The following is a 27,953-nucleotide window of genomic DNA, read 5'->3' as shown; positions in this document are numbered from 1 at the left end:
CTATAGTAATTTGATTTAATCACTAGCGAACACGACTAACTAGAGTCCAACCAATACGGGATTTTTTGGGGCCAATGCCGATATTATATTACATTATCAATTTTTTGGCTGATACGCAACAGTCTCTCACATATACCTCAAACACTTGTGACAAATGAGACGTTTGACTCTGATGAAGACGCAGCAGCGGCGAAACGTTAGTCTGCTTGCACCTTATTAAAGCTCTGCTGCAATTTATCGAGTGCTCCAGCTTCCTTTCATTTGGGTTCAGTCATTTTCAAAGTGGTCCACTTGATTCAGTATCTACACTTGTGACAAATATCGGAGGAGCAACACTGTACTGTTTAACAATAAATAACTCTTATTATTCAAAAATGGCATCAGTGAGTGCGGCACTGCAGTCAATTATTGGAAAAAGTAAATAAAATACAAATAACTACAAAAAGGAGAAAGTGTGTTACAGTACATGGAGCAAATCTATAGAAATGTGATAAAAGCAAAAAACTTGAGTGAACATAAAACAAATATAATTTTTCTAGTGGATCAACCAACGTGAGGTCATCACTTCTAAATTAAACCCAGACAGTTTGTAGTTTTTCTGCAAAGTTTGACAGCACAGAAAAAGTCTTTACATCGGTTGTTATCGGCCAACGCACACGCCAATACCGATACGTCTGAGAAAGGCCGTACTGCTAATACTACTGATGTTACTGAAAAGAAATATCAGGCATTGAAATCCAACTTTTTGAATTTATTTGGTTTGGATTTCACTCAAAAGAAGGAGAAGAATAAAAAAAGCAGTGATTCTTCACTATTCAGCAGCAGGAATCAGGACATGTTTGACACTTTTGGTTAATATATAATAAACTATTAATTAAACAACCACTTAAGCAATGACCAGCAGGTACATTAAATTTTACTGCAAATATATCACTGACCCAAATCTCTCAGAGAGCGAGAGGCTGCGTCTGTTTGTTTAACACAGAAAACTGGCAACGTCTCAATAAAAATTAGCTGGCACGTTACCAACGAGTGATAAGAGCCAGTAAAGAGGGAAATGGGCCGTCTGCAGTTAAATTTAGGATTCCTGTTGTGAAGCTGGTGGAAGTGAGATTTTAAGACCAATTTCTCAACATAAAAAAAACATGAAAATGCAATTATAAATCTATAGAAGCCAGAGACCTCGTGGATTTAAAACACAGTTTCACAGCATTGGGTTTAAAACACTTTTTTCAAGACCTGCTCAGTGACGCTGCAGGAGACCAAGAAGGGATACAGTCCAATAAGGAAGGACACAAAAAGAGGGACTAGTAGTTGTGAGAGATTGAATGAACTGGTGAAAGGAAAAAGGAAAGAAAGAGAGGAAAAAGGAGGGAAACGAACGGAGCGGAGTGAGCAGAGGTGTGCTCTGTATAGAAAATGGACGTATCCAGCTGTCCCTCCCATCCACGTCCACCCAGAAACCCTTCAATCAAACAACTGCGATCAGGCCTGACCACTGCAGCATCCCCAGGCCGCTTTCATTCTCTCCCTCCGCTCATTCATTCATTCATTCATTCATCCATTTTTCCTCTCCTCCGGTGCTTTAAGCCTACCAATTATCATCAGTTGCCCCCAGACGGCCTCTGTCCTTGTTCCTGTTTCAGCTGGCCTTTCAAACAGCGCTGCATTAATAAGCCAGTTGTTACAAATAAAAAGGGAGGTGAGCGGTGATTATTCAAAGCCCTCCTAAGAGAGAGAGAGAGAGAGAGAGAGAGGAAGCCCGTGTTTCACACCCAGGGAGAGTAAAAGCACCGCCTGCCATTTATGGGGCTGTACGAGGGCCCGGTATAGAGACTAGCAGGAATAATAATAAAGGAGGAGAGAGGCTCTAATGGTCCGGGATTATGAAAAAGGCTCGAGTCTAAATGGAAAAACACCTCAAACCACTGACTGACAGGAAAAGGTAGATGCAATCAAGAGACCGCAGCCTTCATAAATCTATTCAACTGGACATATACATTATTTAAATTGTCTACTAATAGCTCTATATCACGTTTATTGACAGTTTTGGGAATCTTTAAAAAAAAATCATATTATACATTCACTTCCTTGCTGAGAATTCAAGATCAATATCTCATGCTGGTGAACGTACGGTAAATATGAAGCTGTAGCCAGTTTAGCTTAGCTCAGTCAAACAGTAACCAAACCATTAACTGTGAAGCTCAGTGTCACCTTTATATATTTAAAGATAAACAGGTGAAAGTGACGTATTATTGATTATCTAATCAAAGTGTCAACAAACATTATTTACAGAAATGTTGTCAAACTTTGGTTTTAAACATTGGGAAGTTTGTCACTTTACAAGTTGGGTTAAAATACTCTATTCAATATTTTATATTTCACTGAAACGATTATTAAAGGTAGTTTTAAAAAAAAACAAAACAAAAAAAAGTAAGTTTAAAAAAGTTGTTTTTTTCTTCCTCCTGGATGAGCCGGTCTGTATCCAGTTGTACTTTTCACTCTATTCTCCTTATTTTACAATGTAGAAACTTCAGACAGTGAAAAGTGAAAGTGTGGAGCTGCCTTTAATATTTCTACGCATCGCTGACGGGCATACTTCCTGCCTCTGTCTCATTCATTTATGTATGTTCCAGGAAATATTTATGAACTTTGCCAGGATGCAGAAACCCAATGTGCACCTGTGCAGCCTGGATGCATGGTCTGCATTGAACTGCTGGATATTTTTGGAGTTTTTTTGGGTCAGAGAGCATCACTTGACCTGGGGACGCGGTTCTCTGGAGGCCTGGAGGACACATCCAGCCCCATAGTAACAAGTTTTCTTTTCCAGTAGTGTAGATTAAGACGACATGACCTAATTCAAGTCTTGTGCTAAGAAGTTGGGCTTTGCAGACTGTGAGTGGAAGATGGATTAAAATGGGAATGAAATTAAGCCAGTGGGTTAAGAGAGTAGAGGTGCAACTAAGGCTGTCTTTACACTCCAAGATTGATCGGATCTGTAACATCAACGTGCAAACAGGAAAAAACGCATGATATCGGATATTGTCAGATCGGATTCAGGCCCCAATTATATGTGGAAGCAAATCAGATACAAATTGGATATCCGGCAACGCCTCTGCAGTCTAAATAGACGGATCAGATATTCCCTGGCAAAGCGAGTCGTACAGTACGTCATCAATAATGTGTTGATAGCGCATATTGATGACAGCGTGTGTTGTTTTTCTGCAGCTTGGCCAGCTGACTTCCTCTTCCGCTTTGGTAGCCAACCGCGTCTACGCATGCGGGTCGTTTCGCACAAGCAAAGCAGGTGTAAATGTAGATACCAGATATGGGTCACTTCAATAAAACATGTAAACAGACGGACAAAAAAATCGGATAGTATAGGCAACAAATTTATAACAGTTTCATGAGACCAGTGCAAAAATATGTCTATGTACCAATAATACAATGTCTTGTGAGCCAATTAGCTGCAATATGGTGAAATCATGTTAGCTTAAAGGGATAGTTCAACATTTTGGCAAAATGGCCCATTGCCATATTCCATAATCCAGGTAAATTCATGCAAAACAGCTGATGTGCGTTCCCATCGGGGGCAATTTTTCAGCAAGCAGTCTTTGCATTTCCCTCTAAAACAACTCTGTCTCGTAACGTTCCGTTATTATCTCATAGCGTGGTGAATGTGCAGGTCACAACTTGTCCACCAGAGCGTTTTGGAGTTGTTGAATTGTGTATTTGAGTTTGATGAGGGAAACCAAGAAATCCCATGAGCCTCCGTAGCGTAGCTCTGAGCAGCTCACGACTCTGCTCCGCCGTTCTAAAAACAGCTTGTAGCGACAATTAAAGGTAACGAACCTACTGCTAAATCTATAGGGATTATGGCAATGGGCCAATTTGCCAAAATGTTGAACTATCCCTTTAAAGCAGATATCAGTGGAATGTTTTTGTTAATATAAGTCCTAAATAGTCCTATTTTCCGTCAGCAATCACTTACATGAAGTATTTCAGCCTAAACACGAGTCTCTCCGTCACTCTGCTCTGCTGTAACCCGAGGAGAAAATTTTCCTTGTGGGATACAAGTGTTATCCAATGAGGGGAGAGAACGGCATGAAGGGCTGTGTGTGCAGCCAAGGGATGCGCGTGAATGTGGTGACGTAGCACGAGGACCAATTGATGCCTGACAAGGGCGGGGGCTGCTAACTCATGGTGCGTTCAAGGAAACTCGTACTTTGTGTTTTTCCTTCCTGTGAAGTCATACCAGTTCGATCTGGTACGAGTTCACGGGTCGGAAGTTACGAGTGGCCGTTATAGGGAACTTTCACAGACAACAGGACGGTAAAAACACGAGCTACGGGTTACCTGGAACGCTACCAAGTCGTAGTTGTGACTTGAAGCTGTAACTTACGGTTTCAAAAGCCTGCCTTGAACACAGCATTAGCCGAAACGGCCGTGCCACTGATATCTGCTTTAAGGCACATAATTAAGGGCGTGTTTGTGTGTGTGGTTGTGTGTGTGTGGTTGTGTGCGTCTCACCTGCACATCTGAAGCTCTGAGCAGTGAGTCCCTTCTCCACAGCCAGACAGGTGAGTATACTGAGGAAGCTGGTGGTGACCGACTGCCTCTTGGCTCTCTGCGCCTCCCGGTGCCTCCGCTCACGTGTGGGTTTCGCCCTCAGCAGCACCGCCTGGGGGCCTGGAGCTTCTTCTCCTGCCACTCCTCCTCCTCCTCCTCCTCCTCCTCCTTCTTCTTCTTGTTCCTCTTCCTGTGCAGGCGGCCTCTGCGCTCCCGCCGCCTCCTGCAGGGCCTCCACCCACTCCTGCGCCTTCAGGTGATCCTCCGCCCGGAGTCGGAGCACCTCCTTTGAGAAAACCACCTGGAAGTAGGGATGTCACGATTATAGATTTTTTATTGTCAGAGAAATAATCACAGTATTACGATTATCACAATTATTATGCATTAATTCATTTCACAACACTATGAATATGTAAAATCAAATATAGTCAAAATATTTACACAAAATATTTAAGTATCTATTAATATAGACCAATTATTAATCCCCAAGGGGAAGTGTTTGAAATATTCAAGTCATTAATTGTCATCTATACCAAATGTTTAACTTTATTTTAATCTTATTTTTTATTACAAATGACACGTTAACATTTAAATTCCTACCAATTCAGTGTTACATTAGGTAAATGGACCAGTATCTGTACATTTACCTTTACTTGCGTGCTGATCTGCCGATATGGTTTCAAGATTATCTTTTTTGGAAAGTGACGGTATTTATGAATCTTTACGATTAATTAATTAATTGTGGCGTTTAATACCGCGATTAATTGTGAAAACAAGTAATCGTGACACCCCTACCTGGAAGCGTTCCCGTCTGTCCGTCCACGGCCCTCCGTTGTCCGGTTCCTGATCCTGCTGCACGGCCAAGCAGGAGGCCAGGGAGAGCTGGAGGACGGGCTTGGCCACGGAGCCGCGGCCCTCGGTGGGGAAGGCTTGGAGCGCGGACCTGGTCAGGACGAAGGTGAAGGTCCGCCAGTTGTTCTGGTCCATGAGCTGGTGGAGCAGCCCGGCCTTGAGGACGTCCTGGCAGCGCTGCGTGAACAGAGGGAGCGTGGTGGGTCTGCACAAGACGCCAGAACTAGTCTGAAGAAGGAGAGCGTGCGAGGCCTCCTCCGCCGTGGTCGGGGTGTCGCTCTCGCCGTCGGGCCGCGTGTCGAGCCCCGACGGCGAGGGCGAGGAGGAGGGCGACATGGGCGCGGGGAACTTGGCCTTGACCTGTTGTTTCTCCGCTCCGGCCTTACGCTGCTGGCGGTTCTCCTGCTGCCTCGCGGGTCTGGCCGCCTGCACCTTCTCCCACATGATGCGCCGCCACTCCATCGCCTCCCATTGGCTGGCCGCCTTCAGCTGCAGACGGGTGCTGTTGTTGAAGAACAAAGCCTGCAGCGTGCGTTGGTGGTCGGCGGCGGCGGCGGCGGACTGGGCGATCTGGGCCGGCTGGCTGCAGGGTGCTGGCGAGATGACGCTCTGGCAGTGAGACAGAGAGTAGGCGGTGCCCAGCTGGCGGTTGGCGCTGCTGTCCAGCGTGTACAGCCGGAGCTCGCACGGCGTCAGCTCGACGTGGCAGGGCGTCCAGCGGCCCCAGGGCCCCTCGCGCTGCTCCATCTCGCCCTGCTTCACCACACTGCTGCTGCTGCTGCTTTTATCAGCTGGACAGAGACACAGAGGAGAGGAGGGGGAGAAGTGATACAGATGAGTAATTGGGGGTGGGAATCTTTCACTATCTCACGATTCGATTAGATTCGATTCTGATTTTTGGAGCTACGATTCGATCCAAAATCAATTTTCGATTCAAAACGATTTGATTCATAATGATTTCTGCTTCAGTCTATCGGTGTGCAAAGGATCCTCATGATCTACTCCAGTCTGCTTTGCAAGACAGAATGACTAAAGTGTCTTTTTCACATTTATTGAGTTTTAAACATTTATCCATGCTTAGATGGAATTGTTGAAACTGTTGCATAAAAGCAATATCACATATTGCTTAAGTAACAAAATTAAAAGTGCCTCTTTATTTAAAATAGTGCAGTTAAACATGCTGCCTTTTAAATTCTCAGGAAATGGAGGCCGACAGCCAACAGATTTGTTTAATTTTTTTTATCTTTTAAAATCGATTTTAGGACATTTTATATCGATTCTGAATCGTATTAAATGAGAATTGCAATTCTTATGTGAATCGATTTTTTGGCACACCCCTATGAGTAATGTTTGTGTGTTCAAGCTGAAAACAAGAGAAACAAGATGTAGTAAGAAAAAAGGGAAAAATTTCAGAGTGCTCAGAAGGTTCAAAACATGACGAAGGTGCTCTTCTGCTGAAACGCGTGGGCTGTAACCCACTCAAATGTTTTTATTCAATATAGCCATTGTATAAATAAAGGCTTTTTATATTATTGAAGAAGAGTGCCTTGGATTTTCCTTTTTTAAACAAGATGTAGTTTTCTATTTAAAAAAAGACACCTTCCAACCAGACACAGTTGATCCGATCCCCTGTGGGCACAAACAATGGCTCACATCCATTCATATTACTCACAATCCCTCTCTTGTGCTGTGACATTTCTGACACGGCAGCGACCTACATCATTCTTCTCCTCTTGGTTTGCACACGCAGCTTCGTCAAACACGACGTCACACCACGCCTCTTTAGGAACCACAATCTACACGGGCCAGTTTCCTACATAAAGGTAGCTTATCAGAAACTTGCAGCTCAGACCTGAGCGTTTGTATTTTGGTAGGAGATAGCCGTCCGCACGAGCTCCTCTCAGAGAGTTAATGTCACCAAGTCAGGAAGAAACAGCATTGTTAAAGAGGCCACTAAGGCAAACTGTCCCACTCTCCTAATCTAAGAGCCGGAGGCGCACCCCTCCCTCTATTTTGGCTTTTCCTCCCCAGATCCACCACAGTCTGCTGCTCGGGGACGTTTGTTTTACACCTCACTCTTCTCCTGAGATAGTGGTGTGTTTGGAAAATTCAAAATTTTCCTTCACATGTATTTTAAAGTCTGTAAAAAACATACTGCCATGACGAAGATTTTTTTGTTTCACATGGTTTATAAAGCCTAAAATAAAAAGGGACTGGAGGTCCATCCATGCATACTTCTTCATTTAGAAATTCTCAATTTTGTCACCCCAATCAGACCCAGACACAAATGAGTGTCTTGTGCACCAAAATCATTTTCATTTAATTACATTCATTCGTTTATTTGAATGGGACTGTGTATATTAATGGATGTACAACACAAGATTGTCGTAAATACACCGGATTTAGCACAACTGCTAGTTTCCATCCATGGTTTCAGTGTTTTCCCAGACATAAAAGAAAACATAAAACCAATATCACAAACATACAAACATTATAATATCGCACACAAATACAATACAAACACAGCTGCAATAAAGCAGTGCTAATAAGGCAGAGCTACCCAAAAGTACTAGATTTTAAAGTGCTTACAAGGCAAATCAGTGACTGTGGTAGATGATTCAGGTCTATTTGCCTCATCCTGCAAGTTGAGCTGCTGTATTCCTACTCACAAGTGCATCCACAGAGCCACAGCTAAGCTTGTGCAAAGGAATATGTTGGGTTTTTTTTTAAAAAGATAAAACACTGAAAATAATTCAACATGGGACACTGACTTGAACTAACATCGGGCTGCTGTGGGTGTATTACACATTTCTGAGCCTGGAGGCACAGTAAACAGAATCTACTGCAGGTAATGCACAAACTATTCATGAGGCCTCACACAACCCGGCGTCAAAAAAACCCCAAACCATCCCATTAAAACCACACTTGAGATGTAGCAATGATTCAGCTCTGGCCGACTTCCAGATCCTTCTCGAAAAAACAAACTTCAACCACACGCCAGTGACCTGTGGGTGAATGTATGAGAACTCGAGTCACACTAATGTGTTTTTTGCGTTGCTCAGTGAAACCAAACACCGACAGAGATTTCATCATTGTTAAAAAGTTCCTGTTTTGTTTTTAATCTCAAACCTCCACGATGAAAAGCAGAAAGAGAGACGAGCTACACCTGCTACAACGATCCAGAAAAAGCTTCAAGGTGCAGGATGAAACCAGTGACAGACGGAAGAATCTTTAGGACTTCAGATGAAACCGAGAGTCGATACTAAAACCTATTTTATGAGCTGCACATGCACTGATTTGGAGATTTGCATAATGTGTCTAAAATAAGACAGAGATAAATTTGGTGATACAGGGAAAGCTTTTTTTTTTAGACCTGCTGTTTATATACAGTTGTTGTTCAGACAGTATTTCATCTAAAACTAATCTAAACCCCGGTGATACGTCACCCAGATGTCTATTAACTCCCACTTCTCAAACGACTGCAGCCCTGCGTTTAACATTTTGACGTACTTATACCTGCAAAGCTTCAAAACAATGCTAAGTGGGTAGACAGGTTCACTAAAAAAAAAACAACAACAATCACTTACAGCCTCCCCCACAGCCAGTCGGATTTAATTGTAAACCCCCGACCAGAAGCAGCCTAATTGACATATATTGCGTTTTGTTCCCTTCACATGCTGAAAAAAGCTAAAAATCTAACTAAAGGGGTGGCGAGTCAAGCCAAGCGCCTCATCAATCTTATCGAAACAGCAGCAGACACGGCGTCGCTCCACGTCTCGGACTTTGCATGTTAACAAACCTTTCTCCCGCTAAAGGAACAAATGAATATGCTAATAAGTTTAGCAGGAATCAAGTCGTGGGCTGATTGGCAGTCTCCACGCTTGGGAGGGTCGAGATGAGAATTAGGCACAGTGGCGAAGAAAACTGCTCTGTTCAATTAGCCTTCATCTCCACCTGGTAGGTTTTGACATCACACTCGCAGTAATAGTCTAATATACGCATGCAAGCCTTCGCCCAGAATTAACACCGCTCCTCTCAGACTTAACTCTCCAGTCGCCACTGCTGCCCTCGACAAAAAACCTCCATTTATGCTTTAAAACAAGCAAACTCGCCCCCAGATTGTGGGGGAGGCAATTATCATATGCAGAGAGCAGGAGAAGGAACCTCCAGATGCTCAGAAAAATACATTCAAGACTTTTTAAGACTTTAATAACACGTACGGTGTGATTTGGTAATATAATCGATTGAAAGAGTCAAAGGTGCCGTGACGTCCTACCACTGTGTCATGACCGCTGACAACACTGACCTGCAGTTAAACTCTGAAAAGAAAGAAAAAGGTGAGACAACATTGGCCTTAAACTTTCAGGAAGGGCCCAGGACAATAAGTTTTAGTCCCACCCACCATAAATCAAAATGCAATTTCGCAAATTCGCTTGACACTTTCTCAACCCAGATGCAACTATGGGGACTTAAGGCCTTCTGTCCCGGTCGTGAACTTCCTAACCAATGAGTGAGCCGGCTTAACCTTTTCTCTGGACAATGTCTGATCGGAAAAGAAAAAAAAACTATTTAAAATGCGCTTTTTTTTTCTTTTCTTTTTTTTTGTGTGACCTGGGTGGGATTTGTGTATGCATGTATTGTGTTTTTGGTGTTTAATCTTCCTGTGTAGTTTTTTATGCTGTGGTAAGGCACTTTGTAACCTGTGTTTTTAAAAGGTGTTATAAAGTTTTATTATTAGGCTACTATTATTATGGATAACTCTTATTTCATTTTAGGACAGTCACTGTTTGATTTCTGGAGCAAACCTGGTGGAAAATTAGCCTGAAATTAGAAATAGAAGATAATAATTATTACATGTAAGATATCCAATATTCATAATAATGTATGGTTTCATAAAGTTTATGTTTCTTTTCAGCTTCAAACTAAAAAGAGTCATGAGAAACCATCTTTACATGTCGGTTGTCCAGTCTTCAGATTTCAGTCTGTGCTCAGGGTTTGTACCAAATTTCAAAATCTACAACAGGAGCTGCTTTGGCAATGACCTAAGATGAGACTTTACTGTATGTATGCACATCTGTGTACACATACACGCACACACAAACATGAAGAGTCAGTGTGCATTGTTTGGCAAACACTCATATTGTGAGTCAGGGAACAAGTCTGTTGGTTATTTGTAGATAACAAACAAAGACCAAAGACGCATCACTGGTCAAACTTGCTTAAAAAACACTGAGAGAAATATTTGTAGCACTTTGTATCTTGAACGCACCATTAGGCAGTTAATTACACCTATGGGTCACCAACACAAAATCCCATTTTCATTCCACACAAGACTCTTTGAGTAGCTTCCTGTTGAACTACCAGTCCATAAACCCCTTTGAGGTACATTTGAACAAATAAAAATGTGCAATTTATGTGTGTTTAGTTCTGCAGCTTAGTGAGCTCCATAGTTTTTACAAGTTTATAACCAAGCTGTTTGATTAACAGGTGCATCATTTGACATCAAAAGCTGTCGTCGTTCATCCACCTCCAGTGATCCTGTCACTAATGTCTCAGCTTAAATTCACAGTGACTTCTGTTTCTCCTCTACTTGAATTCAATCACACAGCCTTATGCTTCTTCTCAGACTCAGCCCTCCTCCCAGCACGGTCGTCTGACGTTGCCGTCCCTGCACACAACAACAATCTCAGTCCAGACTTTCCTTCTGTCCTTCTGTATCTTAAAGAAACTCCTGAAAAACCATCTTTTCCAGGAGGACTTCCTCTCCTAAAACCCCAACAGGCCTGACTTGCTTTGTACTCGAGGTGCAGCTCCTTAACACAGTCTCTCCTTGCACTTATTAAAAAGATGTACTACTTAATATTTACACAACGATTCCTACTGCACTGAAGCTTTGGATAAAAGCGTCTACCAAATGAGTAAATGTAAATGTAACAAAAGCTGTTGCATAAATATTGATTTTTTAAAAATGAAAATAAAATTAACAAGGAATTCTTGCTACCAAAAATGGACCTTAATAATAATATATGAAACAGATTACTGCAGCCCTTGGAGTTCTTTAATAAAGACAGTTTGGTCTCATATACACATTCTGTATATAATAATAATGATCATCATCATCATCATCATCATCTCCATTTACCATCTAAACATCCCCAGCTGTCACTAATGGAAAGGCAAACAGGCCACTTTCTTCGGCGTGAATGAAGAGACATAGCGAGGGCCGAGCCAAATCACTCTGCCTTCTGCTTATTACCGTCCTTTTCCTACTTCTCTGCTTTCAATACACATGGAGCCAAACTAAATAACCTGATGCCTTTTCACACATATGCTAATACTAAATAATCCTGCCAGTGTTAGGAGCCGGGTAATTGGGTTGCCTCTTCTCTCGCCTCATTTGAGTCCATTTGCTGACAGGATTACAGGCTATTATCCCTCAGGATCCCTCAGGATCTCCTTAGGCCTTCAGATGGCCAAAACACACACAAACAAATGGTGTGTGTGTGTGTGTGTGTGTGTGTGTGTGTGTGTGCGTGCATGTGTGTGTGTGTGTGTGTTGAGCTCTCTGCCTGAATACTGACTGTCATAGCACAGCTGTGTCATTTCAACTTATCATCATCTTCTGTCATTATTGCTTTCTCTGAGGATGCTTCAACATAAGTAGAGCATACGCCTCGATCTGCAGCAACAAATAGTCCTGGACTTCTGTCCTCCAAAAGCCTCTCAAAAGGCTGAGAAAGCCTCCCAGTGAATGGACAGGGGCGATCAGCGAGGAGGAGGAGGTGCGTGGCGTGCGTGCGTGGCGTGCGTGCGTGGCGTGCGTGTGTGCGTGCGTGTTCCCGACAGGTAGGAGCCGGCCCACCTTTTTTTGGGGCTTGAGACAGGGAATACTTCAGGTTTAATGAGTTTGTCACCTGAGGACATGGCGTCGGGTATAATGAGTCAACAGCTCTCCACACTGTAAACCTAATTAGGAAAAATCAAACAAGATTAAAGTGTGAGTTCACCCGAATCAATAAAGCATACATTTTCCCCCCACTTAGCTTTAATGCATTTTGCAGAGAGTGGATTGTTATTTGTTCAGGTTTTGATGCGTCTGTCTGTCATGATGGTTGTGTTTGTGTGTTTGTTGGTTTATGGCGCCCACAGCACTGAAATATTTAAAAAAACAAACTTCCCAGCGACATGTTCCCTCAGAAACAGTGTCCCATCTACGCTGCATCACCCAGAATAGAGTTCTTCACTCCAGGTCCAAATTAAATCCTGCGCTGTCTCGTCACATCAGTCTCATTTTAGCACCACAGGCCTCTGCTGGGTGTGTCGACGTGTTTCATACCTGAGTGGATCTGACTGCATCAGAGTCAACTCGTATGGCTCTGATCACATGGTGGTGTGACGTGACGGACACAGGAGAAATTATTTCAGGAAATCAAGTCGGTGACCACTGCAATGATGGAAGGTTCAGGGTCTGTCCCAATAGCACTTGGCGTGTGCGTTCATGGGCTTAGTGTCAGTGCACAAGTGTGTCCCACTTCTCCAACGACCGAAAGTGCAGCGTGCTTGATTTGCACTTTACCCACACTTACACGTTAAGACCATATCGGAGCGGTGTTTGGCCAAGTATAAATCCCACAATGCACTGCTGGTGAAGTCTGTCGTCACCGGGAGCCACAAGCCACATTTGAGAAACGCCATTGAATACATTTCAATAAAATGAATTTGACTTTCTATCCCATACTTATAACTTTTTAATCTCATATTTTATATAGCCCACTTTTATCTCATATTTTTCAGTTTCAGTTTTTTTGTTATGTTTTGTTTTGTTTTGTTTTTTGGCTTTTTTGGCTTTTTTTGGCTTTTTTATTTGATAGATCAGTAGAGATAGACAGGAAAGGGGGAGGCAGAGAGAGGGGGAATAGACATGCAGGAAAGGGCTGCCTGACGCGGGATCCGAACCGGGGCCCGCGGCAAGGACCATAGCCTCCACATGGGGCGGCCGTCTCAACCACTGCGCCACGCACCGCCCCTCAGTTTCACTTTTGTTGTCTTTAGGCTTCGTTTACTTTTACATCTGATCATTTTTGACGTGTTATCACGTAATTATACATTTTCTCTATTGATTATAACTTATGTGAATATTTTTCATCACGCTCCATTTTTTTTTTCACTTACGCAGTTGGACTTACACATTTATGATTCGAATATTGTGCATACTAGAGACACTTTTGGAGTAAATGAGCAGCACTGTTTATGAAAACTGTTGCTGTGCTGTGTGTGTGTGTGTGTGTGTGTGTGTGTGTGTTGGAGTTGTGCTAGTGTGCACAACAGCGCTCAGATGACAGGCTGCAGTGGTCAAGTGTGTCCCAACTGCTTTTAAATCTCCCCGCACGCTTGGCCACTTAATACATACTTATAATGCAAATGTACATTCCACCAGCAAAACGTCACCAAAGTGTGTGCGTAACCAAGCACACTCAGCCAAGTGTGGAGAAATGGGACAGGCCCTTAGGGTCGATATTTTGGACTTGTAAAGACTCCACCCAATCAACCTGATCAATCCCATCTGGGACTTTTCTTACCTTTAACATCAATGGCTTTCCAATACGGAGAGGGATACGGATAAAGTCTTAATTCATAATATATGTCATACGTCAAAAACAAAATTTAATTTCTGAATGTGCACTACATAACCTAAAATAATGTAAAATGGCCAGGAAGCACTTCTTATTTAGTTGCACTTTTTTGGACACTTTACCTGCAATATTACTGCAGTGACTACAAACAGATCTAATGTGATTTTGGGCTACATGAGCATAACTTTACCCCTAACCCTAACTCTTTATAATCCAAAAAAGTCTCAGCCTCAGAACCTACACTTGGTTTCTAATGCATAAGGAGATTAAAACATTGTTTGTAAAGTTATAAAAAATACTACAGGATCTGCATTTTCACAAAATACACAAAAATGAGAATATGAGGTGATATTCAACCTATAAATTACTTTTATAATTATTCACATTTTAGACACGTTCGACACCTGTCGGATGTGAAAAACAAAGTGGTCAGATTTCTGTACATCCAAATATGAAGCTCAAAAATGTCCACACAGTTACTTTTTTTTTCATTTCATCATTATATCTTTGAAACTTTTGAAAAACCAAAAGATGAACTAAACCGTTCGACAGCTGAAAACCGACTTTTCGATAAATTCACAACAACCCGTACAGTAGGTGAACTCACCATCCTGCTGGTGGTTGAGGATCATGTTCTTCAGGGTGTTGCAGTCGACGGTGGGCAGCCCGTTGTCCGTGTAGGCCGACGGCCGGTAGTGGACGTCCGACCTGGACCGGTTGTGTCCCTTCTTGAAGACCGCGTTGGACGAGGAGGCGTTGGCGGCGTTGTTGGCGGTGCACTCCTTGGTGTGAGCGGCCAGGTCGTTGGTGGAGCGCGCCCGGCTCCTCTTGCCGTGCCTCAGGCCCACCCCCATCCCCAGCCCCAACACGCTGAAGTTGTCGGCCCACGCCAGGCCCAGCGGCCCCACCTCCGGCTGCTCTCCGGCCAGCAGGTTCCAAACGCCGCTGGAGCTCAGCTTCCCCAACGCGGCGCTGGACACCTCCTGCAGCTGCTTGGGCTGCCGGGGCGGCTGGGCTTTCCCCCCCGTCGTCTGCACCTGGCTCGGACCCTGGCCCTGGATCCCGTCCATGCAGTGGATGAAGTCCTCGGTGGCCTCCAGCGCCGGGCTGATGTCGCCCACCATGTCCAGCTGCTCGAGACCCTCCATGACCCGACCCTGAGCTGTGAAACCTCACAAGAAGATAGTTTTCCAAAATGGGCACAGAAACCCGTTCAGCAGCATGCACATGTCCGACAAAGCAAACTTGGCTGCCAGCTGGACAAACACAAGTCTTTTAGGTTTCACTGACGAGCTCACAAAGCCAAGTCCCGCTCCTCGCCACAAGGCACAGGGCCCTCGTCCAGGGTTAAGTCTTCCTTTTCAACCGTGCGTCTCGACCTCAGGGGAAGAACGCCAGAGGTAAACAAGACTGGCAGCAGCTTGAGACCCTCCAGATCGAGCCAATTTGGACGGCGAAGGGATACTTAGCCAGATCCACACACACTTCAGGCTACAAAACGATGCAATCCCTCGGCTCTGTCTGAGATGTTCAGCAACCGCAGACGAACTGTAAAGGGGGCGAAGCCAAAACTGACAGTCAGCTTTAGTAGTAGTAGTAGTGGTAGTAGCGGTGCTGCTTTGGCCCATCAGGTGGCTGTGAGAGCATCGGGTGATGTCTGTCGTCTGTGGATTGGCTGTAACAACGGGAAGAGAGAGGATGAGGAAATAGTAAAAGAGGAAGTTCACTGAAATAAACACAAAGAATGGAAACACAGCTGACAGAAAAAAAACACACACAATAATCCACCAGCTCATGCTCCAGGTGCCGGCTCACAGTGAAGAGAAGAGACGGATGCAGCTACGATCTTGAAGCCTCAAGTTTAAGCATCAACCTACAAACCCACCTGCAGCCTCTTCATCATCTTCATCATCACTATCACACTCACACTGGAGCTTCACGGACTCTTCCTCACATCTCCTGATGAAATAATACTTGACTTCCTCCTCTGCTGCTTATCACTGGACTGGGCAGGCAAAGAGGAAACAGGCCTGGGTGGGGTTCGCATCCATCTGCCTGACCGCCTGTCTCTTCTCATTCCCTCCACTCCTCCGTCTCTCTCTCCGTCTCTCCCTCTCTCTCTGTCTGTCTATACCTCTATCTTTCTCATTTGTGCGCTCTCTCTCCTCATCATTGATTTTCCCCTCTCCTAAAGAGCAGCCTCTTTTACTTTTCTTCACGTATCAATTATTTAAAGGCCATTACATCACTGCACTAATTCAATGTCCCGTCAGCCGACCAACATATCGAATACTACTTACGATTTATTCATGATAATTTGTTAGAGATTAAAAAAAAAAAAAAGGTATTATCACAGATGTCACAGCAACATGCATTATTAAGCTCACAGACAGGAGTTAAGAGCACACAACCAGCTGCTGCATAGCTCCAAGGTATCTGTGCCTTTAAAGAGCACCAACATCACAATGAAGCAACGGATCTTTGATGAGAATCAGTTTCTATTTAAGTCGCCTTCGTCTAAAATTATATTTCCCATTGAATTCCATTGGATAAACACAAAAAAAACAAACTCTCACTCACTACAGCAGAGATGACATCTTGTAACACTGACATATTAACAATGACATCATCTGACTGCAGCCCTGACATAACATCATCGTTGGAAAGTTACTCATCGATCTTCCCACAAAACCCCCAACTCGACTCACTCGTGCCGTCAAACCATTACAGGCCACATCAGCTGGGAAAGCACAGAGTAGAGCAGCGTGATCGGTGAGTGATGAGGTAATAATGATAAAGCACAAATCACTTCTCTCTCTCTCAGTGGTGATTTTTTTTTTTCGAAAACATGACTAAGATACAGCACGACAATCTGGACTCTGTGGTCACCACAAGGAAAACAGCCAAATAACTAGACTGGACAAATCAGATATTCTCTGATCAATACTTATCCCTGGTTTCACTTTCACTATCTGAATGACTGTCCACTTCTCTGCAGCCTTAGAGGGATAGTTCAACATTTTGGCAAATTCACCTATTGCCATAATAATCCCTATAGTCATAGCAGTAGGTTCATTACCTTTAATTATTGGTGCACGTTGTTTTGAGATCCGCGGGGCATGACACAAGCTGCTCAGTGAACACGATGGAGGTGAATGGTACAGGTACAAAACTAATCAAATACACAATCCAACAACTCCCAAATGCTCTGGTGGAGAAGTTGTGACATGCACATTCACCATGCTATGAAATAATCATATATAATTCTGCAACATTACGACACATGAAGCAAATATTCCCTACTTGTGCTTTTAAAATCACTTTGCCCAGCAGCCATGTCTGGAAAGTAGTTCCGGCTACGCATTTGCCTTGAAAACAACTCTGTCTCGTGATGTTACAAGATTATCTCATAGCGTGGCAAATGTGCAGGTCATAACTTGTCCACCAGAGCGTTTTGGAGTTGTTGGATTGTGCATTTAATGAGTTTGATGAGGGACAGGGAACCTGTACCGTTCACCTCCACTGTGTTCACTGAGCAGCTCACGTCTCTGCCCCGCCGATCTCAAAACAACATGCACCGATAATTAAAGGTGATCAACCTACTGCTATGACTATAGGGATTATAGCAAATAGGCGAATCTACCAAAAATGTTGAACCATCCCTTTAAGAACCAGAGCCGCTCCTGAGGAGACCCCCACCCCGGTCTCCACTGAGCAGCAGAGAGCCCCGGTGCGAGCACCTTCAGTGTCAGTGTCAGTCAGCTGTGTTGTGTTAAAGCCCAGACAGAAATAGCCAAGCCTCAGTGCAGTGTGTGTGTGTGTGTGTGTGTGTGTGTGTGTGTGTGTGTGTGTGTGTGTGTGTGTGTGTGTGTGTGTGTAAACACGGAGTCAGCAGCACTGAGCAGTAAACAGTGACAGAGGTGAAACCACGGTCAGTTCCGCTCCTCCTGAGCCTCATATACACCTGATATGTGTGTGTGCGCTACCTCACTCCTCACACACACACACACACACACACACACACACACACACACACACACACTTTATGTCAACAAAGAAAACACACACATACATCGTGTATTTGTCTCTAAAACCGGTGACCACTGGCCGAGTAAAGGCCTGTTTGTTGTTGTAGTTGTTGTTTTTATCGCCAGTTAGTGAGTCGGGCTACTTAGCTCGATGCTAACGTTGTTAGCTTCTCTCCATCCTCGAACAACAATGTCGTCGCTTTAACCCGGGATAATAATAAAACAATAACTGTTCGCTCGCTCGACTTTAAAATCTATGACCCCGAGGATCTGGACTGAATTGTGAAACTTGGTGCCCTGCTGCTCAAGCTGTAAATGATAAATCCAGACTCACCTTACTGTGTTTACCATTATGTCATTTGACAGTCTGTCCGGCCGCGGTGAAGTCCTCCGGGTGAAACTGAGGCTTCATGAGAAAGGTTCCGGGCAGCGCTCATACATGACACATACAGATAAAGTTGTTAATTTATATGAACACCAGGGATTAATTCATAAAAATATATGGAAAGTAGTAGAATTTAAAGCATTTATCATGCCGAATGTCTCACTTTAGATCACATATAGATATATTGTAATATAGGTTTGATATATCAAATCCTTTAATCTTTTTGTCACTTAAAACATTGCTGTGTAGTTTTATATGATCTTAACCTTCTAGACATCATAAAATCTTTTACATTGAATTTTTGACCTAATAATTTGAATCAGCAACAAATTAAACTCATCAAATACAAATTTTGAGGTAGAAATTATAATCTCTATGAAAAATACTCATGTAGCTACAGCACAAGTACCTCAAACCTATTACATACAGTAGCTACTTGAGTTCTTGTTCTTGAGTAAAATTAAAAAGTATGTGTGGTTCCATTTTCTGCTACACTATAATATATTTTCTCCAATGACAATTAAAGATCATTACAATAAATGCAATACATGCATTTAAAGGTAGGCTATTTGACTTGACCAACAGCCAATATAATGACATAAATATGCAAATCAAAAAAACATCCTTCCCTCAAAATAACATAAGATCATCATTCTTATTCTGCATTAAGTTTCATTTTAGGTTTTATACACCAGGGCATTTCCATTATTTTCCAGTATGATTAAATGCGGTAAGGACATGATCAGTACTGTTTCAGTCTCACAAAGAAAGGTTGCGTTCACATCTGCTCTAACACTTTCAACAGACGAGTTTTACCAAGATGGGAAGAAGAAGAAGAGGAGTGGAGGACAAAGCAGAGGTGGAAAATAGTTTCTCCCTAATGGGCTGCTTGAAGCTGCCCCAGCACCCAGGGGGTCAGTCCGAAAGAGGGAAGCATCATTCAAGAGGGACACAGCGACTCTCCTCCAACCTGTGTTTTCAACATCGGCTGATGAATGATAGTACATGGGGTCAGAAAAGGACTTTAAAGGGCTATTAATAACACACATCTGCAAATCAATATTTTCCACCACCATTATCGCAGATGCACACTGCTGTTGATTAGATTTATATGAAATCTGTGAATTACAACTACTCTGGCTGTTCACTTTAAGAAAATGAATATCTACATACACAACATCTTTATAATACCCTGTTGTCAAACAGTGCAAAAGACAGATGCTCTCTCTGAATGAATGATTTGCCATATGCGTCAGACAAGGTAAATTTGATTGTGTGCAAATATCAGTGCAAATTACTTATTATCAGTAGCTCTAATCTAAGAAATATCATTATTGGCTTTCAAAGGCTCATTTGCGAAAAACCCCAGATGGACCCACTCCGCCTCCCTCTCTCCTCATCTTTTCTCTGAGTGCTCTTTGTCTAATTTCAAAAAAAAAAAAAAAAGTTGCCCACAGTGGAGGTGAGGAGGGTCAGGGCTCCTCAATGAGGCTCTTCTATGCTACTTGTTGCACAATAATACTTATACACATCTCAGGTATGAACCAGTTCTGATTATCTCTGGATGTTTCTCTTGCTTTTTTTCAGGATTTGTTCAATTTGGAAACATGTTTGCAAGACAGAGAAAATTCTTTTCTTTGCCTATGAATCATTTTTTCCCCGCTTTGAAACATTTAATAAAGAAAATTGTGTTACATTTTTGGCCCTTTTTACGTCCCATTTCCATTTAGCTTTTGTAATTTGTTTGGTCATATATTTTTACATATAAAAGGCATGAATGGCGGTTCAGATTTTGGTGGTTAAGACTAAGCCACTGTGTTTGCAGCAGTAGCAGTGGCTACATCTGAGCTTTAGAAATCCTTTTAGGCTAAGTGCCTTTGCCTAAGCTTGAGGAATAAGACCATCTCTGTCCATGAGGCTCCATCATTTTCTATATAAAAGCAATCTCACAGCTCCCTTCCCTTGACTCGTGCACTCAGGTATCTCTCTGTCCTGTCAGTCTTGCCTATTTCCTGCTTTATTTTGATCATACCATCTTCTAGTGATGACTAAATTATGATTAGATTTAAGGATGTGCAGTGCTTTCATCTGTCTAGTGTGTTGTTTAATACTGCTCCCCCTAACCCCTCTCGAACCGCCACCCCGACCCCCCGAACACACACACACACACACACACACACACACACACACACACACACACACACACACACACACACACACACACACACACACACACACACACACACACACAACACAATAGCAGTCTACCTCCACACACTCACCCGCTATTGAAGAACAGAGTGGCTGCTTGGTCCCCATGGAAACGTTGCACGTGTATATGTGTGTTCAGTAAATGTTTCTCCCTCGCTGAGAATAACTTGGACATGCACACTCACAAAAACACAGGCTAATTCTCTAACATGCAAATAATCTGCTCAACCCTATAATGCAAACCTGTGCACAGCTGAGAGGTTTGATAGAGGGATCATTAAAAGACAAGTAAGTGTTACAAGTGTTTGTTTGTGTTGCTGTTACAGTATTACAAAAAAAAAACATTACTCCATGAACTCAATGCTCAGTATGCACCTATTGATTACATCAAAATTGACCAACCTTTACTGTATGTTCTTATCTACCATCAATAATCTCAGGCTATCACATAAATCACTGCCCTCTCCTATTCAAAACAGACTTTCACAGGCACAATCTTCATCATCTGACAACAAATGTAAACAGACAAAGTCAAGAGACAGAAGTAATCAGTACAAGTTTAACACTTCTTCTCTCACAATGTTAAAAGGTACTTTAAACTTCATTTCCTCCTGTATTTGCATTAGAAATTAGTTGCCTATTTTATTAAATTGCTTGCGCATGTAATTGGCTACTTTCTCGAAATGCAGTGTAGCCTACAGCATGTTGTCAAAGAGAAAGAGGTGAATATGTTTTATTGTGTTTTGTCCATTTGTTTTTGTTTTTCTAAAACAAGTAATACCAATATTCCAACTATGTATGAAAAAATAATGTGAAGGAGTCGCAGGTGAATTAACCTACAGAGATTTATCATGCAAATCTGCAGCTTCACTCAGTTAAACAGAACTTAGAATTTTCTATCCTGTAAATTTGCTGTTTTGATGCATGTGTGGCTGTAGCAGGAAGCCGTTCCCACCAGATATGTGACCTTAAATTAATGATAATGTTGCTCTATAACTGTCGATTAAATAAACAAACAAACTTCACAACCAGTTTCCACAAGTTTAAGTTGCAGTAGCCTACACTGAGTGTCTTGGCTACAGTACAAGCATAACAAACTAAGCTACCAGCACTTTCCCACGTATGAAAGACACATTCAAACGATACAGGTGACAGACAAAACAGGTAAAGACATAAAGGGCAAAATACAGGTGCGTTTACAACAGGAATGCCCTAATGGACAAACCACTGTCATAAAACACAGACAACAATGGAGTTCTGTGCTAAAAAACCTGACAGTGTCTGTCTTAACTGCTAGTCTTGCTTCATGAGACCCTCCTCTACACAGTGAAGTGACTATAAGAATAATTTAGTTTTCTTACTTTTAATGTTTCAGTGGGGAGGTGTGCTAATTAAAAAAAGGTCTGAAAATACAGGTAAAAGGTATAAAACAGTTTGACATACAATTTCAGTTTGGACCAGATCAGTGTGGACGTGTGTGTGTGTGTGTGTGTGTGTGTGTGTGTGTGTGTGGTGCCTATTGAATAGCACAATACCAATCTGTGTGTGTTCAGCCCAGGCACCACACGTCTCATTCACACCTAATGATCGCAGCCTCTCACTGGCAGTCATCTCTCCTCCCAGACCAAATCCAATTACTGGGGACAATAGAAACCAGCTCCAGCCTCAGGACTCCATCAGCTCCTGTGTGCTCCTGCTCCCTGCTCTGAGACTCCTGCTGGACCCCTAATCATGTCGAGGGTCCAAAAGGGCCGCAGAGTACACCTGTATACACACACACACACACACACACACACACACACACACACACACACACACACACACACACTCACATAAAAGCTCAAAGAGAAACACATATAGAAACATATATCAAGTACAAACGCATCCAAATAAAACTCACAAACATATGCAACAGATACGGGCACATACTACAGTATATGGGCTACTGTAGCCTATATATGAATGAGAATATACAATTTACAAACAAACACAGATAAGAAAACCCAAAACATGATAATGTGACAAAAGCAAATAATGAAGAAAGATCATTAGAATAATGAAATTATATCACTATATTACAGTAATACAATTCAGCCACAAATATAAAGAAAAAAAGCATGAATACAAGCACAAATAGCCTATACACAAAGACATTAACATGACATTGCTGTTGCTGGCTTTAAGTGCAACACAAACAATAATAATAATAAAAAAAAAAACAGAAAACAATATTTATCAGTAAATATTGTCCACAATATATTATTCTGTGCAAATACACACAACAGCATTTTTATGGCACATGTTTCACTTCTCAATGGCTCCATCTAGTGGCTTTAATATGAAATTGCAACATTTGATCCGCAATGCTTTGACGGTTAAAGGATGGTTTTGATAATCCAGCTAAATAAATACAAATAAACCTTTTTTCTTTCATAGGACGAATTTAAAAAATAAAAAAAATCTATTAACTAACGTATTTTAGAATATACAATAACGTTTAAACCGGAAGTGCTTCGGTCTTATTTTGAAAGGTATAACCGGATGCGCTTCGCTGACGTAGCAGCAGCACGGGGACAACATGGCGAGCGGCAGCGCAGCGATGGACGGAGGTGACATGATGAGATATGCTGAATACGCTCCCAAACAAACGGCCCGGAGCGACGCGGAGATCGACCGGCGGCTGGTGAGTGTCCGCTGCCTCCATGCAGACGGTTGTGGAGCTGCAGCTCCAAACGAAATAAAGGTGTTTCCTCTGTCACCTGCTGAAGTGTCTGTTGGGTAACTTAACCGCAATGACCGCTACAGCCTGACAGACAGTGCTGTTGCATCAGGGACATTAAGTTAAATTTGTTTGGTGTTGATTTTGTCACCTTTTCTTGTTTAGATATCCGTCAGCATTTAGTTTATTTGTTTTTAATAAGCCATTACTGTTAAAACCACATGACTTAGTTTAGAGTCATTATGAATAACAGGAGGTAAGTTAAAGATGTCTCTAGTTCCTGGTCTAATTTTAATTTATCTAACAAGACACAGTCTGACTTCATCATCAGTCTGATAAAAGCCCTTTAGAGTTAAAACGGTAATGGATAAGTCAATTGACATAAATCTCATGTTAATTGGCAGCTATAACTATTTAGTTCACCCATTTTACCAAGCAAAATACATCAACACGACACTTAATTTAATCATTATTGATGTAAAACTGTATTGGCACTCTGTATACTAATAGGGCAGGCCACTGTCCAACTTAATAAAGCCATTAAATACTACATGTGTCAATTCACTTAGATTCCTCCATGGAGTCAAATCAATCAATCCATCAATCATTTAGAAATTTTAGGCTAATTAGTCAACTGAATTTGATCTATTACATTACAAAATCTGTATGATATCGCAGCAATGGAATACATTCTTTTTGACTTATGAACATATGCACTTAAGTTTAATAAACTTTACTGGAGCGGTTATTCTCATTTCTACAATATCAAAAAACACAGGACACACTGATGCTGTGTTATTGTATTTGACCTGTGTGACCCCGTGTTTTTTGTTTTGTTTTGGTCACAGGGAGGGACTTTGATCGCAGTCGGTCTTGGTGTGGCTGCTGCAGGTTTTGCAGGTAAGAAGAATATATTTGTTTTAGAGAAATTGTTCCCACTTTGCTTTTTGCTGCTTCCTTTTAAAATACAAGTGTGTGTTTGATGTGTCGACAGGTCGTTATGCCTTCCAGCTGTGGAAGCCTCTAGGACAAGTTTTCTCTGAAACTGTCAAGAAGATGCCCACAGCATCAGTGAGTTATTAATTAACCTCTGACTTTCATATTCATTACCTTATCTCACTTTGATTTGTTTGCTATATGGATTAGTTACAAGAGTGTCTCTATCTTAGTTGCATTTTTATTTTTTGTAGATGGTTGAAAGAAACACTTGAGATACCTTAGAGTTGAGCCTGGCATTTTCTCACATTTTAAGAGTTTATGGTATAAAATTACAAATTAAACTGAATGTAATCCATCCCAAAGTTTTTAGTTACTTTCAGACTATTAATAAGCAGTGTTTTTATTGCTCCTCTCAGGCTTTCTCATCGTATTACAAAGGAGGTTTTGAGCAGAAGATGTCCAAACGAGAGGCCAGCCTTGTTCTTGGCATCAGGTAATGAAATGAGATTTGATAATAAAGCATTTAAAAAAAAGATTTTACCTCTACCTGTGTGTTATAATTGATTACATGAATATTTCATATACTTTATCTCCAGTCCAACCAGCACTAAGGCCAAGGTGCGCGAGGCCCATCGAAGGATCATGGTCCTGAACCATCCAGATAAAGGTAAAACAACAGTGCTGCTGCTGCTGCTAAACCAAGGCCATGTTTCAATTTGCCTCCATTCATTTCTACGTCCGACCCTCAAAATGCTAAAGACAAAACTCAGCTGTCAGATACAGATGGTTAAAATGTGAGAGCATTTCAATGGAAGTGCAGTGTCGTGTGTTAATATAAAATCAGACTAACGGTTGTGTTTGTGTGTGTACAGGTGGGTCACCGTATCTCGCTGCTAAGATCAACGAGGCCAAAGACCTTTTGGACAAGGACATCCGGCGATGACCTGCACCGTTTACAAACACTTTAAAGATTCCCCATCACTTCTGTTCATCATCGGTACCAACATCAGCTGCGCCACATCTGGACCTGGACCTCCGCTCTGGCTCCTGGAAGACAACAGAACAACACAATATATACAATATATATACATCATAAACTGTATGTGTCAGCCTGCAGAACATTTAAATATGCAAGTCAGTGGTAGGAAATGCTCTACAGTTATTTTCAAGCGGTAACTGTTGTACGCCTGCTTAAAAAGATCATTTCAACAAGAGCATTTTGTTACAAGTGCACATGTGTCAGCATGTAAATTATGTATTCTATTTAATTAGAATAACAAATTGTAATATTTCCATGTTTAACAGTGAATAAGTTTAACAGTAAATTGTTTTGTTTTGTTAAATAAACTTTGAAAATAGTTGTACGTATGTTTTAAACCTCTGTGTTTGTAAGCAGTGCGGCCACAGCAGCTGTCGTATGATCCATGAGTCCTGAGGAGGTTTGAAAAAACCTTCAGCATCTTAATATGGTCTCCGGATGCTTTATAAACATAAACTTTGTTCCTGTGTCTATCAATACATAGTTTCTTAGTGAAAACTAAAAAATTGTGATGAATTTAAAACAAAAAAAAAAAGCCGATCAAAAAAAGTCACGTCAGACAGCGGCTTCAAAAAGCTTCTTTATTTAGGGGATGAGGTCATACTGATGTCACTGTATGTTATTGGACTGAATGGGCAGAGAGCAAGACGTAGCGTTTAACAGTTACACTCAACAGCAGCAGTTATTGGAAACGAATGACAGAGGTTTGCTCGGAAAAACAGTCAAATAAATAGAAACTGAATCTCTTATAATTATTATTATGATGTCACCGTGTCGGTAGAACTGGTCTCAGTGCACCCGGTCTGTCTGTACACACACACACACATACTCATTTACACACATATATATGCATGACTGCCAGCAGGCCCTGTGGTTTAGTCTGGACCCGGGTGAACGGCACAGGTTTGATATCGATCATGAAGGCAGAGGGTTTATTAAGAGCAGCAAAGTGATCAGAGCCTCTGGAGTCTGAAGAGATGAAAGCACCGTGGATGCATACAAGTCCCAGAGACCATTGCAACAAGAAATCGGCCTCAAGTCAAAACTAAGGGCTAAAATAAATCATCTCATTTGTCCTTGGTCAGTGTTTCCACTCACATTAAATCACATATTTCGCTTCCTCTCCTACTTTAGACCGCAGCACAGGCTTTTGGTGCAGTGGTTTCAGTCAGCTGGAAGTTTGAAAAAGGAGTTTTTACAGCAAGAAAAGTGCATTTTACTATAAAATATCTTCTCTAAAGTAATAATACGTAGTGTTAAAACAGCCAAGGCCAAATGTATATCCATATATCCTGGTCTGAGGAGACTAAAGGGGTTCACACAGTGACAGTGACTTCGGCTCAGCTGCTTGTTTCTCAGTGTCACCAGCCAATCAGGGACGGACGCTGTTAACGCTGCTGCTCTGTGACCTCAGCACTCAACACTCCTCCAGTCTGAGGTCCCTGAACCTCTCACTCTCTCTCCCTCTCTGCTGTGACAGTTTGGTCTCTTACCAAGAAAAGCTCATTTGGACCCATGACGTACGGACCTGACCTCCCTCGTTACTGTAAAGCAGGAATGACTGAGCGGGTGATGACATAACATAACATAACATAACCGGGTCTTTGGCCTCCACTGAACACCTGGAATGCAAACTCGAAAGGTTTCACGTAAACTTTAACAGCTAACGGATGTCGCAACACACACAGTAAGATGATCTGCAGCCAACAGTGCACCACGGTTGTTGGCAGTTTGTCAGTTATCTGCCCCAAAAATGCTTTTATCCTCCCTATATAAAGGGGAAAAATTATTTAAAACCCTGTCATTATCATCATTATCCATGTTATTACCTTTTGTTGATTATGGCCACATTTCAGTTATTCTTTCACAGGTTTTTTTCTCTATTCTTAAACTGTTTGGAGAAATAAACATGGAAGAAACACTTTCTATGGGATAATGTCATCATCATACCTGGAAAAGTAGCCTTAGATAATGCATCATAATATATTTACGGTAATTAATTGGTCCTGTTGCTACCTGTGGTGACACATCACCACAACACCTGGCTAATGTAAAGCTAACTTGGTTTGTTTCTGTGATCTGAGGCTACTTCCTAAGGCGGAGGTGTGTGTGTGTGATCATATTACACCATAATCTTGAAAGAAAAATCAAATGAACAGCCAGAAATTTAGAAAAACTTTATATTCAGTTCGACTTAAAAGGTTGTTTTTTTTTCATGGCCAATGCAAATGTTTAACTTTAAGCTGATTGGATGCTGTTGTTGTTTTTTTCTTGTTTTGCAATGCTCTTTGGGACTTGTAGATGACATATCTCCCCAAGCTGCTATAGAAACAGTAATTTCTTCGAGTTTTTTTGTCAATGAAAGCATTTCATTTTTTAAGCTTATGTGTAGTGGTGATTCATCCAGGAGGGTTTAATATCAGTCCCAGTGTTGAAAAGCTCCAACACACAGTCACAGTCACAGGACCAGGACCAGGTCTCTGCACACCTGATCACACTGCAGATACTGCACTCGCTCATCAAGCTCATCTTTTGTTGGCGGAAGGGAAATAAAAGGCGGCGGCGATGAAGCAAGAAA

The 27,953-nt window shown here is 42.0% G+C and overlaps 2 protein-coding genes across 2 annotated transcripts in view; one reads left to right on the top strand and one right to left on the bottom strand.

Annotated features, from left to right (window-relative positions):
• The window catches only part of plekhm3 (pleckstrin homology domain containing M3), a 48,887-nt gene extending 30,400 nt beyond the window's left edge, over nt 1–18,487 (bottom strand). Inside the window, exons 1-4 of the mRNA XM_085765017.1 lie at nt 18,417–18,487; nt 14,662–15,729; nt 5,365–6,212; nt 4,531–4,870 (exon numbers count right to left, since the gene is read on the bottom strand). Coding sequence (XP_085621143.1) covers nt 4,531–4,870; nt 5,365–6,212; nt 14,662–15,202 — 1,729 coding nt within the window. The 5' untranslated portion in view covers nt 15,203–15,729; nt 18,417–18,487. The remainder of the gene's footprint in view (nt 1–4,530; nt 4,871–5,364; nt 6,213–14,661; nt 15,730–18,416) is intronic.
• Nucleotides 18,488–23,235: 4,748 nt separating this feature from the next.
• On the top strand, nt 23,236–25,546 carry dnajc15 (DnaJ (Hsp40) homolog, subfamily C, member 15). Its single transcript, XM_085764333.1, has 6 exons — nt 23,236–23,361; nt 24,246–24,297; nt 24,392–24,468; nt 24,753–24,829; nt 24,933–25,003; nt 25,209–25,546. Exons 1-6 carry the CDS (start codon nt 23,257–23,259, stop codon nt 25,277–25,279), a joined length of 453 nt encoding a protein of 150 aa, XP_085620459.1. The 5' UTR covers nt 23,236–23,256; the 3' UTR covers nt 25,280–25,546.
• The last annotated feature ends 2,407 nt before the right edge of the window (nt 25,547–27,953 follow it).

The sequence above is a fragment of the Trachurus japonicus genome, chromosome 21 (assembly GCF_045865225.1).
Source record: "Trachurus japonicus isolate A0001 chromosome 21, Traja_1.0".
Lineage (NCBI taxonomy): Eukaryota > Metazoa > Chordata > Actinopteri > Carangiformes > Carangidae > Trachurus > Trachurus japonicus.
The sequence above is the reverse complement of the archived record's forward strand: the minus strand, read 5'-3'. Positions and strand labels throughout refer to the sequence as shown.

Excerpts from the sequence above, each read along its gene's own strand:
- dnajc15 (XM_085764333.1), top strand. The coding sequence starts at position 23,257 with ATGGCGAGCGGCAGCGCAGCGATGGACGGAGGTGACATGATGAGATAT. Across the intron at positions 23,362-24,245 it reads CGGAGATCGACCGGCGGCTG|GGAGGGACTTTGATCGCAGT; the intron begins GTGAGTGTCCGC and ends TTTTGGTCACAG. Across the intron at positions 24,830-24,932 it reads AGCCTTGTTCTTGGCATCAG|TCCAACCAGCACTAAGGCCA; the intron begins GTAATGAAATGA and ends CTTTATCTCCAG.